Here is a 13,087-nt window from a genome sequence, read left to right on the forward strand (position 1 = left end):
GTTGTCCAGACAATACTATGTATACAAGGCAATAGGTAAAAACTCTTCTTCCCCAATCAAAAACATTACTTACAGAGATCACTTACATTAAAATATAGTCCTTGGAAAAATGTACAAGACGTTGGCATAAAGAAACGAATTGTCTTTACTGGCTTTGAATTTAGAGAGTCTACTAAAGCATGAAAGAAAACTGAAGCTCAGGTACTTCGCTCCTTGCCACCCACATGGGAGAGCCACACTGCGTTCTGGGTTTCTGCCTTCAACTCAGCCCAGCCCCAGCTGTTGTGAGTATTTGGGAAGTGAATCAGTGGATGAAAGGTGACTTTTTTCAGTCTGTCTGCCTTTTAAGTAAGTAAAACATGCAAACCAAGAGTGTATTATTTACTATGCACAAAGAATAAAATAGACAATGGATTTTAGTCATCTTACTGCATGAATGCCTCCTAAGGAATGGAGGGGACATAAAGATTTTTACTTTTATTCCAGTCCACTCAGCTCACTTGTATACTAATTCCCAATAACTTAACTATCATATGCCAGGTCCTTATATGTATTTCTGACTATTTTTAAGCTATTTTTCTTATATGGCTTTCTTGTAATTTAATTTCCAAGCTAGTTACACATAAAAGCATTTAGACTCATTAACTAGTTCAATATGCGTAGTTTAGGGGCTGGCATTGTGGCACAGCAAGTTAAGCTGACTCCACTAATGGCAGAATTCCATATGGGTGCCAGTTCTAGTCCCAGCTGCTCCACTTCTGATCCAGCACCTTACGAGTATGTTTGGGAAAGTAGCAGATGGCCTAAGTGCTTGGAGCCCTGCATTCACATGGCAGACCTGCATGAAGCTCCTGATTCCTGACTTGGCCTGACACAGTCCTGGCTCTTGTGCCCATTTGGGGAATGAATCAGTGTATAGAAGATCCTTCTCACTCCATGTCTTGCCTCTATCTGTAACTCTGACTTACAAATAAATAAATAAATTTATAATCAGGCAGGTCAGATTCCTTAAATGTTACATACCTACTTAAACATGGATCCCAAATCCTGAACTACATGTAATATTAAGACATCCTCTGACAGGGTTGCCATTTTAGTGTAGCAGATAAAGCTGTTGCCCGTAACACTGGAATCATATGTGGGTACCAGCTTGTATCATGGTTTTCCACTTCCAATTCAACTCCTGCTGTTGGCCTGGGAAAAGCAGTGAAAGACGGTCCAAATGCTTGGGCCCTTGTATCCATTTGGAAGACTGGATGAAGCTCCTAACTTTAGCCTGGCACAATCCTGGCCATTTAGGCTTCTGGGGAGTGAACCAGTGGATGGACGACCTTTCTCCCTCTGTCACTTTCTTTCTCTCTGTCTTACTCTACCTCATATTTCAAATAGATAAATCAATCTCTTTTAAGAGTTTCTGAGAAACCAGGCCCCCGGTTTATGAAACATGCCATATCCTACTTTAAATGGTATAAGTATTTGCCTTTGGATGTATTGCTAGGACACTCGGGGGAATGCTTCTCCTATGAAGAATGGTAACAATCTTTTGAAATATTTCCTTCTTAGAACTGCCTGTAATGTTTAAAAATTCTACTTTCAGCAAATCCCTGCCTTAGGGAGTCAGAGTCAGTGGTTGGGCCAAGTAGCTTTTATAATTAAAATAATATCACACAGGGTTCATAGGTAAATTAAGTAAATATAATTTATAAATTGTTTAGTAATGTGTAATGTACTATCATTATTACCATTACTTTAAGAAAAAGAAAATTTAAGATCCAGAGTACATATATTTAGAATATACTCAGGAACAAGAATAAAAGCAAAAGAAGAGCAAGTGTACAAAATTATTATGTGAATAATATTATTATTCTGTTGATAAGAATAACCCACTTACCCTTATTTGAATTCAGACCCAGTGAAATCAGACCCAGTGGAACTTATAACACATGAACAAGTTGTTTAATTTCTTTGATTTTAATTTCTTTCTTTGATCTTTAATTTCTTCTCATGCCTCACAAGTAGAAATTGAGAAAAATGGTTACCTCTTTGAAGTATCATCATGAAATTGAAGGATCTGCACACAGAAAGTGCATGATAAGTACTAATTATTATTGTTGTTGGTCTTCAACACTGTGTAGTTCATTACAAAGGATTGCAGTATAATGCAGAAACAGCATATGGAGTATTGTAGCAAAGATTATAAATTCCAAAGCCAGATTACAGGGTTGGATCCTAGCTCATTTGTTGCCTAACTGCGGAATCTGGGCAAATTGTTTTAAATGGTTATGTGGGATGTGAATTAGTGAGAAACAGAAAGCTGTCATCTATACTGGAATCAACCTTTACTATTTACTTTCTCAGGACACACTTCCTACCCTCCTTAATTAGTTGTTTTTCTACATTCTCCCACTGTACTCAGTACTTTATCTAAAACATACTTCCACAATAACAATTACATAGTCTTTTAATGTCTTTCTCCATTAAGCATATGAACCAAATTCACAGATTCTAATAGCTACTAGCACTTCAAACATCCTCAAAGAATGAATGAATGGTGTATGATCTTGCTATTGACTTCGCTATAGTAATTTTTGTTCAGAATGATCATTGCACCCCCCCCAAAAAAAAATCACACAATGATACAGAACTGGAAGACAAGGCACAGTAAAGATTAGCCACTACACAATGTTCGAAGATAAATAGTAACAAATTTTAAAACCATACTGGTCCAGTCAAACAATTAATTGATTCAAATCATGGTGTTACACAAATTGTGCTCAGTGTTTTAGCCACATGACCTTCATGCGTCCTATTGTATAGTTTGCCTTAAAAATTCACCTTCTCTATGGAATATTTTGCTTTGGCAACTCAAGAAACCTTATTATGGGACAAAAAAATGTGTTCCAATATCTCATGTGTGGATGTACACATTTCTTATAGAATTATTCAATATGATATGAGCTTAAGTGAATGCACTTTAATTTTGAGACAAAAATCACATTGAATAATGCCTTCTTTTCTCAAAAGAGGCTTTTGGGATGATATTTCTATAAATTCAACAATCCTAGTTACATCTTAAAAAAAAGCAACTCATCTAAGGTTAGCTGAGGACTAAAGACTTCATACAAAAAATGAGAGCTGCAAAATGAGCCCGTAGTAATGTATGTTTTACTTAACTATGTGTTTTCAGGCACAAGTGGCCTTATTTACCACTTACTAAGCATGTGAGCACAGCCAAGGGTACTTGAAGAATGATCTAAAACAGCCTGAACGTTGAGTACACAGGTTGCGTTGCTGACCAGGCACGAGTGCTAGCTAGTCCTGATGACCTGGGTACATTCCAGAATCTCTTTGCGGCTCAGTCTCCTTGTTACTGAAATGGGAAATACAAAACTATTGTCTCATAAGGTTGTGATGGGTCTAAAAGAGTAAATACATGTCCAAGTTCTTAGGATGCTGCTACCTGACTAGCAATAATTATTATAAGTTTAGTTATAATTATGATTACTCTTAACCAATTTAATTTTTAAATTTCTTGACTTAACTACATTCCCCAGAATTTTAAATACTTAGTTAGAGAAAATAAGTGAAACATAAAAGAATAAGTAAGCCAAAGAGCTATTAGGAAAATTGGAAGTCATGTTTATTGAGGAGAATCCCTTGACAAACACGACTTTCAATTTCTGTAATAGTTCTTTATATCGTAACAATAAGCCCAAAGAGATTTACACAGCTGTAATGAACAAATTAGTTTGCTTATCACTTTCAAAAATACTATTAATCCTCCATCCCCCACTCTCTTTTCTTGCTTTGGGGTAAATTATGACAGGTAATTTCTTATCAGTCAGGGTTCATTACAGATTTCCTAATCAAAACAAAACAAGTCCTAATTTATATATTAATAGCACGAAAGTCGTGCTTTTAATGCTATTCTATGGATGCAGTTCTAATAATGAATACAGTTTGCATCTAACACATCCGTAAATTGCTAAGCAATAATACACACTATATAAGTAGATAAACTATTTTATTATTTACCAATTATTACTTTAATTCAGAAATTACATTTTTAGTGTTATGACATTTTATAGGAAAATCCTTCACGATGAAAACGCAAGTGTTATCCCAAACTTTATGAAGGACTCCTAACTAATCAATGAGAAGGTTACACCAAGGAGTTACCTGCTTCCTCTCCTCCTCTTGCTTCATTGCTCTTCCCTCCCTCTCTTACTCCCCCTGCCTCCTTCCTTCCTTCCTCCCTCCCGTTTGGTTACAGCACCACTGCTCCAACAGCGAGGATGGACAAACCCCAGTCTGATTCATAGTTCTGTTGCATATATGTCCAAGCACAAACTTGAATGCTACCTATCAACAACCTGTGTGCATCAAACAGCTCTTCTAAGCCCAGCTTCGACCGGCTGAGACTCCTGTTGAGAGTTAGGATACTGCCTTTTCCTTTAGTTTTCAGGCAGGATTACCCTGGGGGCAAAATGCTAAGGGTAAAGGCTGCAGGTGTGACCAGAAAGGGAAACAGGACCGGAATGGGCTCCAGAGGCGCGCGGCCATTCCTCCCACAGGTCTGCATCCTCATCCAACTTCCAGCACCTCAACTTCACCTGGGACAGCCTTGACTAAGTCAGCGACCACGCAGCTCAAACGCTCTGATGAGTTTCTGCTCCAGACAGAGTCCGGAGGGAGGTGCTAAGAATCCCTCTCCCCTGCCCGTCCTACCCTGGAGGCCGACTTTTTGAGATAGAAACCCATGCAAGGCACCCGACTCCTCCGGGACTGGGAGTCTCACCTCCTTCTTCCTCCTCCAGGGAGTTCATGCAGGGGAAGTAGCCGGCCAGGGCCTCGAAGGAGGCAGACAGGCTGCTCCGGCTCTGGGAGCGCTGCATGGAGCGCCCCGCAGTGCCGGCGCCCCCCGAGCCCTGCCGGCCCATCTTGGATGAGGATCCGCTTTTCCCGCGGTACAAGATACGAGGCGTCTTGGCGGCTGGAGTGCAGCGACCGCAGTGGCTCCGAAGCCAGAGGGTCAGGAACCTCCTCCTCCCCGAGCCGGCCCGGAGGAGACGAGGTTGTCCCGGCTGCCGAAGGCGCCACTTTTGCTGGGGAGGGCGAGAGAGTGGAGGAGCGAGTCGGCAGCAGGCGGTCGGGTGGAAGCGGTGGCTCGCAGTGCAAGCTCCAGGTCTCGCCCGGGGGAGCCAAGGATCCCGGCGACTGGAGCTGCTGAAGGCGCGGCGCCCTCCCTCGCAGGGCGATGCTGCTGATGCTGAGGCCCCGCCAATCAGCGGCCGCAGGGGGAGGCGTGGCTGGCAGCCCGGGGCGCTCGCCTTGGGGTCTGGGCAGCCCACCCCGCGCAGCTCCCCTGACACCTTTCCCCACTGCGTGGGTAAAGCCAAAAAGCGGTTACAAATCCTAAGCAGTCAATGAGCCACCTCAGACGGGTCCAGATCTGTCAGGTGCATTTTTTGGTAGTTAATTTTTCTACCCTCGGGTGCACTTTAACAATTTGTTAGCGCTCCTCAAGAATGGAGCAGAAATACTAACATATATATCTTCAAGTCATAACACAAAGAGTCTCCAGTCTTCACCAGGTTCCAGAAAAGCTTGCAGTTTAAGGTTTCTCTTTTATTTTCTTTCTTCACCAAAGACCAAAACAAACAAAACCAAAAATCAAGAATGAAAGATCACAGTGATGTCTGTCAACTTTAATTTCAGGAATTTGTAACGCTTTTTCTCTAAATAATTAATCTGCCACCCACCGTTGTTAACAGTGTTGCTACGCATACTGCACAGCTAAGCACTCACATAAATTAGGAAGCAACACAGACATTCCAGAAACAAAGCAAAGATGCATTCTGCAAACTCCCAAGTCTCCACTCCAGAAATAAAGCAGTTTCAATAACTCATTTTACTAGCAGTCAGGAAGAAGATTGCTTCATTTTTTTTTCTTTGTAAACAGACACAAGTCAAGCATCTTAAACAATTTCTCAGGGTATGGTTGGATACCATGATTCCAGTCCTAATCATGTCACAGCACTGGGTATGTGTCCCTGGAGATTTAAGATGTTTTATTACAAGAGAACTCTGCAAACTACAGTAGTAGTTCTTTCTTTCAATATGAATGTTTCCTAAGTTAGAATACATGAGGCCTTCGAAAAGTTCACGAAAACTGTAGATTATGAAAAAACTCCATGTTTAATTACACTTCCCAACAGCTTTCTGATTTGCCTAGTTTGCGTGGCATACTCAGATTCAAATATTCTTGTGGTTAGTATTAACCAAACTCCCGGTGTATGCCATATCCTCATTTAATGATTACAGAAAAGATGAAAGGAGTGAACAATTCCTGATGTTGTGGAATTTACAGAAACAAATCTGTAAATACCATCATGTTAAGAAGAGGGTCAAGATAAAGAACCGCTGTTAAAAATGGATTTTAGCCGGCGGGTGGGGGTGGAGTGAGGGGGATGTTGCTGACAGTGTGAAATCTGGCCAGGTTAGAAGAAGCTGAAGAATTCTGCAACCCTTCAGATATTGAAGCAAAGTACTGTGGAAGGAGCAAGAGCCTCCACTGCGAAGCCCTGAGGAGAGTGGTGCAGGGTACCAGACTGGCGAACAGGAGCAGATCATGTAAGGCATCCTGGCTACATTAGGACTTGCATCTTTGGGATTTAACAACCTGGAAGGCATGAAAGATGGCCTTCAGTCACGTTCTCAAATCTTCCTAAAATGTTGGAAACTTTGAGCACAAAGGAGTGTCACTTAAAGTCACAGGGGTTCAATCTTAAGATCACCAAAGACTCTTGTTTCTGTTTTTCTAGATGTTTACCTTTCTCATTCACATTCCGAGAGCTGTTATTTCAGTTTCCTTTCCATTTTTCACCCGATATTAGAATTTCTAAAGAACACTGACAAAACCTGGGAATTCTCTGTCTGCTTTACTTTCCATATCACCTTTACTCAGATAACGGAAATCTTGTTTTTCAAAGGTAATTTTCATTCTAAGAAAAAGAAAACTGTATAATTTTAGGAATGGAAAGATCTTTATTGAAGATCAAAAATTTTTATGGGTCAAAATTTTTAATTGAGTCATGAAAAAAACTTAGTAGATTTTGATGAGCATGTTTAAGAATTAACATAAAATATCAGAGGTAAGCCCAAGTAGTTAGTGGATTAACTGAATTTTTCTTTCACGAATATGTATACATCTAAGCGTTTGTGTTTGTGTGTGCATGAGTGTGTTGGTGAGTGAGTGAGCAGGAGTGAAGACTAAAAGAACATATTTCTAAAAATATCTGTCATTAGGGGCTGACAAAGTGGCTCAACAGGCTAATCCTCTACTGTAGGCACTGGCATCCCATATGGGTATTGGTTCCTGTCCTGGGTGCTCCATTTCCCATCCAGCTCCCTGCCTGTGGCCTGGGAAAGCAACAAAGAATGGCCCAGCCTCTTGGGACCCTGCACCATTATGGGGGCCCTGAAAGATGCTCCTGAGTCCTGGCTCCTGGCTTCAGATTAGCTCATCTCTGGCCATTGTGGCCATTTGGGGAGTAAACCAGCAGATGAAAGATTTTGTCTCTCCTTCTCTATATAAATCTGTATCTCCAATAAAAATCAATAAAATTTTTTTTTAAAAAACCTATCATTCACTGTTCATCAGAAGGAATATTAGTGATTTAAAATATTTGTTACATTTATTTTTTGATCAGGCTACTCACCAGAATGACCAATGGATGATAAAAGGAAACAGTTGTTACCATAAAAATCCTACTATACTTGGAACAAGCAGGAACTTTGTTAGTCTACCCTACAAATGCATGTTAGTGGAACATAGTTGAAAAATTTTGAGTACTTTTGATAGGACATTTCTATTTTAAAACAAAGAGGAAACTATAAAGCAAGAGGGGACTGGGTTGAGAAAGTCTAGAGAAGTAAATTGGCTAGGGATGGAAGAAAAATTCTTATCCTAGCACCCAAGGACATCATTATGATCGTTAGAAATCATTTTTGAAAGAAAACTCTAATGTTCCTATTGAAGATTACATGGGAAGGGAGTCTGACACCTGAGTCAATGATCAGACCTAAGTTACCCAGGCCCTCTCTGTCTTCTGTGTGCTAATGACGACTTCAGACACCAAAAAGGGATTAGTCTGGAATGATCCAGCTGTGTCTGTTGCTATATGAACATCACTCCTGACTTGCAGGTCCATAGAAGGTTGCCTTGGTAGCTTTTTAATAATTTACCCTAGGATATGAGTGATAGAAGAATTGTACAAGGAGTAGGGAAAGAGGGAGGAGCAGAAAGTCTGTACTATTTTAAGGCAAGTGTGTTGGCACTAAAAGGTACCAGAGATGCCCACTTACAGTAATGGGCAGGCCTCTAGCCTTGAATGGCAAATTGTGGAATGTAATTTCTGAGAGAATTCACAACTTTGCTTTTGTTTGATCCCATGCTCAATTATTTTCCTATATATCTAACCAATAATATCTAAATAATATTTGATCCCATATTTTACTAAGTTGATTTATAATTCCTAATTCCATTCCAATGTAAAAACTATCATATTCTACAGAATTTATATGAAAAGTCAGTTTCTGATAAGCAAATGAAAATACCATTCCTACATATCGGAATACCCATACCGATATGCAATGTATATTACGCACATCCTGTATATGTAGCTTTGGCTATAGTTCTCAAATGACTGACCATTACACAATTCCAGAATCATTATACTACAATATTTCCAATTATTTATAATTTTCTTATTCATTTAAAGATAGAGTCACATATATATAATAAAATGCTTTCTGAAAGTAAAATATGATCTTGAAAAACTGCATTAAATATGAAAATCATCTTTTTAAAGAAAAGATAACCATAAAACCTATCATACTATCATAGTAATCTACCAGCACATTTTATAGAACTATTATGCTTCAAAGTTTATAAAAGATATTACACAAATTAAGCCACTCAATTTTTACATTTATGCGGAATGTCTTAATTAACTCTTTTTTATGGCTACACCAATAAAGTTTCAATAATATTAACTAAGAGGTGGTAGAACAAAATTAAACTCAAACTGTCTGCTTTGGGGTTCAGTGCCCTGGATATCATTTCATAGATGTTTCATATCATGTATATTTGTTGAAGACATAGATGAGAGATACGATGTGAATTACACTGCAAATTACTTATTCTAAACTAAGTAAAATACATGTTAACACTACAATTCAAAAGTCATAATAATCTAATCACATACTGTTGAATATTTGTCATCCTTGTAAAAACGTATCAATATGCATAACCATAAATGTACTTTAGTCCTCTCAATTCTGACAGGGGGATAAAGATACACATTGTTTATGCATCATTTTTGTAATACTTTTCAAAAATCACTGAAGCTGAATTATTTTATTCCTGAGATAGAAGCTTGATTACTTAAATAAAGCCATACATGAAATAGATGACATGTAGATCCGAGTAGCTCAGTCAGGAACATCGTTACACCTTTGCCAGTCCCACCTTTTCCTATGCTAGAAATAACCAGGACCCTTCCAAGCACACTAACCAGGGGAGGGGCAGGGAAAATAAGCTCTGCTGGGAAGCAGTGATGGAAAAACAGGCAGTAAGACCCAGAGGTGGGCATACCAAACTCAACGAAAGAAAGGGAATACCTGCTTATGTCATTCTCCAGGGTTTTCTGGTCACAGAACATGTCTGTCTGGATTCCCTATAAAGCTTGCTGCAGACTGAACTAACCCCGTCGTCCCTCTTGATGCAGGAGTACACTTGTTCATGGTGCTTCGGGGATTCATCTCTCCCTCCGTCTTCCCAATCGATGCCACCTATTGTGGACACAGTGATGCTGTGCCAAATAAAAATATTTGCAGATATATTTTGATTTATTTTATTAAAAATTAACTTTGAGAATCTGAATTTTTCTTTGTTGTAAGAAGGATCTTTGCATTTAAACCATGAGAAATAATATTAACCAAGTAAATATTTTCACTATGGATTTCACATTGCTAAAAGTATTTAGTAGTCTTGAACAGTTACCTTGACCTAAATAGGAAAGTGCAAATATGTAATATTTTCTCCCAATCCAAACTTATGTATCAATATGGTAAAAATAAGTTTTGACCTTTTGTGATTCCAGCTTTCAAAAGTATTTTTGGTTTTTCCTTGGCAGATTTGAAAGTGCAGGGCAGACAATACACTTAGCTGGTCAACTGAAAACTTTCACAAAAGTTGGTAAGGTCAAAAGAGAGTGTGGGGCCCGGCGGCGTGGCCTAGCGGCTAAAGCCCTCGCCTTGAAAGCGCCGGAATCCCATATGGGCGCCGGTTCTGGTCCCAGCAGCTCCACTTCCCATCCAGCTCCCTGCTTGTGGCCTGAGAAAGCAGTTGAGGACGGCCCAATGCATTGGGACACTGTGCCCATGTGGGAGACCTGGAGGAGGTTCCAGGTTCCCGGCATTGGATCGGCGAGCATCGGCCTGTTGCGCTCACTTGGGGTGTGAATCACCGGAAGGAAGATCTTCCTCTCTGTCTCTCCTCCTATGTGTATATCTGACTTTGTAATAAAATGAATAAATCTTTAAAAACAAAAAGAGAGAGTGTGAAGAAGCAAAAAGGAAAAGACCAACCTTTTCATTATTTCTTCATCAAATTCATTTATGATAACATTTTCTCAGAGCATCTTCATAAGGAAATAGATTGATTAAGTAGGCTAATAATGGTGGTAAGAACTGATTGGACATCACACAATGGATCCTTTGTCAGGACCACAGGTAAACTATCTCCCAGAGGCCAAAGGGAGGGAGAAAAACTAACAAGAAGAGCCACAAACGCAAGGCAACGGTGTGTCAGCAATAAATCCTCGCCACTCTGATGGCATAAAATAGGGAGCAATTAGCTGTACTTACATGAGTCTAACAGAAAAGACACCTGAGCTGCATCCTGAAGGATGCTTGTTTGGCAAAAAATGCAGGAAAGTGAAAATGAAACGAAATAAAAGAGTGAAGGAAACTGAAAAAAGTTAACTTTCTACCTTGACCAAAATAGCCACTACATATGCCTGTCTTAGATGCTTGAAAATGCTAAGGATTTGGGCTTCTCAGCTGTGCCTCTCTTTTTCCCGGTCTTGCTAGGGCAGTGGTTTCAAATACCAATGGCAATAACTTCAGGCAATACTTATAAAATGTGTGTACATTTAAACCGCCTATTCATTATTTGTTTACCCTTAATCCAAAAATGCAATTACAATACTAGTAAGCAAGCACAGAAAACGGATGGGTTTCCTTTACCACAATTAAGTCTAGTTGTCTAATAGCTCTACTATTTTTATCAGCTAAGCATGCTTGCAAGAAGAGTTCTGATTACCTTTTTGTTCTATATATCTTTTCAGTCAACTGTCCCAGGGTTGTAGAAAACCTAATTGTTTTTCTGCATATTATTACTGTTTATGAGATCATGGATTTACAACAAGGGCATTTAAAGTTGTTAAGAATCAGTGGCAATAGAGGAGAATGAATTTGTCAAAGCATCAAATTTGCAGGATCATGAAGAGCATATTAGAAAAGGGCGGTCCATGGAAAACATCTGTGTTTCTACAGATCCAGGTCAGACATCACCTAGAATGGCTCCAAGTGAGTGCCTGTCTGAATGAAGTTCTATTCCTAGCTCAGTACATTAAGTAAACTGTTAAGATTGCGTGCAAAGTGGTGAACGTAGGAATGAGCATAAGCAAGTTATCATGACCTGAATCCATTTACAGGAGTCTGTGCCAAACACAGAGAATCTTTATTACTTTTGATCACTGTCTTGTTGATGCAGAATTTCACAACAGGAAATAATAATACAGATCATATGCTCTCTTCCTAAAATTAAATTAACAATGGTTCCATATAATCTGCCTCCTTTAATTTTACAATGAAATGGGAAGACCTGAGTGGAAAACCTGAGAAGTGTCATACAGAAACTCTCAAATAATGTGAATAATTACAAAGAAAGGTAGATGAACTGTGGTCTAGCAAAGGATTACTACTCCTTGATCTCTGCCTGGAGACTCCTTCTGTAAACTGACCTCCTAGTTGAGCAAAGTTTCATATCTTAACTTTCTTTCCCATAATTGATTTAAAAATGTAAAACCATATTTGGGGAGGAGCCGAAAGATATATCTGTGATTCACAGCTTAAAAAAACAGATAAACCAATCGGCCTGGCAGCGTGGCCTAGTGGCGAGGGTCCTCACCTTGAATGTGCCAGGATCCCTAATGGGCACCGGATCTAGACCCAGCAGCTCCACTTCCCATCCAGTTCCCTGCTTGTGGCCTGGGAAAGCAGTCGAGGACAGCCCAAGGCTTTGGGACCCTGCACCCGCGTGGGAGACCCAGAAGAAGTTCCAGGTTCCCAGCTTCGAATTGGCGCAGCACCGGCCATTGCGGCTCACTTGGGGTGTGAATCATAGGATGGAAGATCTTCCTCTCTGTCTCTCCTCCTCTCTGTATATCCGGCTGTCCAATAAAAATGAATAAATCTTTAAAAAAAAAAAAAAGAAAAAGAAAAAAACATACTCTGTGTGAAAGACACAGCAAGTAGAATGGCTTTTGGCTTTGTAATTTGGTTTATTTGGTTTTTTTTAAGATTAATTTATTTTTATTGGAAAGGCAGATATACAGAGGAAAATCTTCCATCCAGTGATTCACTCCCCAAGTGACCGCAATGGTCGGTGCTCCTCCAATCTGAAACCAGGAGCCAGGAACTTCCTCCGGGTCTCCTATACAGGTGCAGGAACCCAAGACTTTGGGCTGTCCTCGACTGCTTTCCCAGGCCACAAGCAGGGAGCTAGATGGGAAGTGGAGCTGCCGGGATTAGAACCAGCGCCCATATGGGATCCAGGGGTGTTCAAGGTGAGAACTTTAGCCGCTAGGCCACGCCGCCGGGCCCAGAGTATGTTTTTTCTAACCCATTCATCTATCTCCCCTCTATTTATCTAATAATATTTATTAATTAATTCATATTTAATTGAGCACTACACTTTTTCTTCCCAGGCACTTTCTTAAATCAAGGATTACAGTGA

The 13,087-nt window shown here is 39.9% G+C and overlaps 1 protein-coding gene across 8 annotated transcripts in view; it reads right to left on the reverse strand.

Annotated features, from left to right (window-relative positions):
* Nucleotides 1-13,087, reverse strand: part of RIMS2 (regulating synaptic membrane exocytosis 2) — a 506,806-nt gene that overhangs the window by 24,838 nt on the left and 468,881 nt on the right. The window contains exon 1 of one of the 8 annotated variants that reach the window (XM_004580669.4): nt 4,799-5,294. The exons of the other annotated variants lie outside the window; for them this stretch is intronic. Within the exon in view, the coding sequence (XP_004580726.1) occupies nt 4,799-4,940 (142 nt within the window). The 5' untranslated portion in view covers nt 4,941-5,294. Of the gene's footprint in view, nt 1-4,798; nt 5,295-13,087 lie in introns of those variants that run through there. 8 annotated transcript variants of the gene reach the window in all.

Source organism: Ochotona princeps, chromosome 9, assembly GCF_030435755.1.
Source record: "Ochotona princeps isolate mOchPri1 chromosome 9, mOchPri1.hap1, whole genome shotgun sequence".
Lineage (NCBI taxonomy): Eukaryota > Metazoa > Chordata > Mammalia > Lagomorpha > Ochotonidae > Ochotona > Ochotona princeps.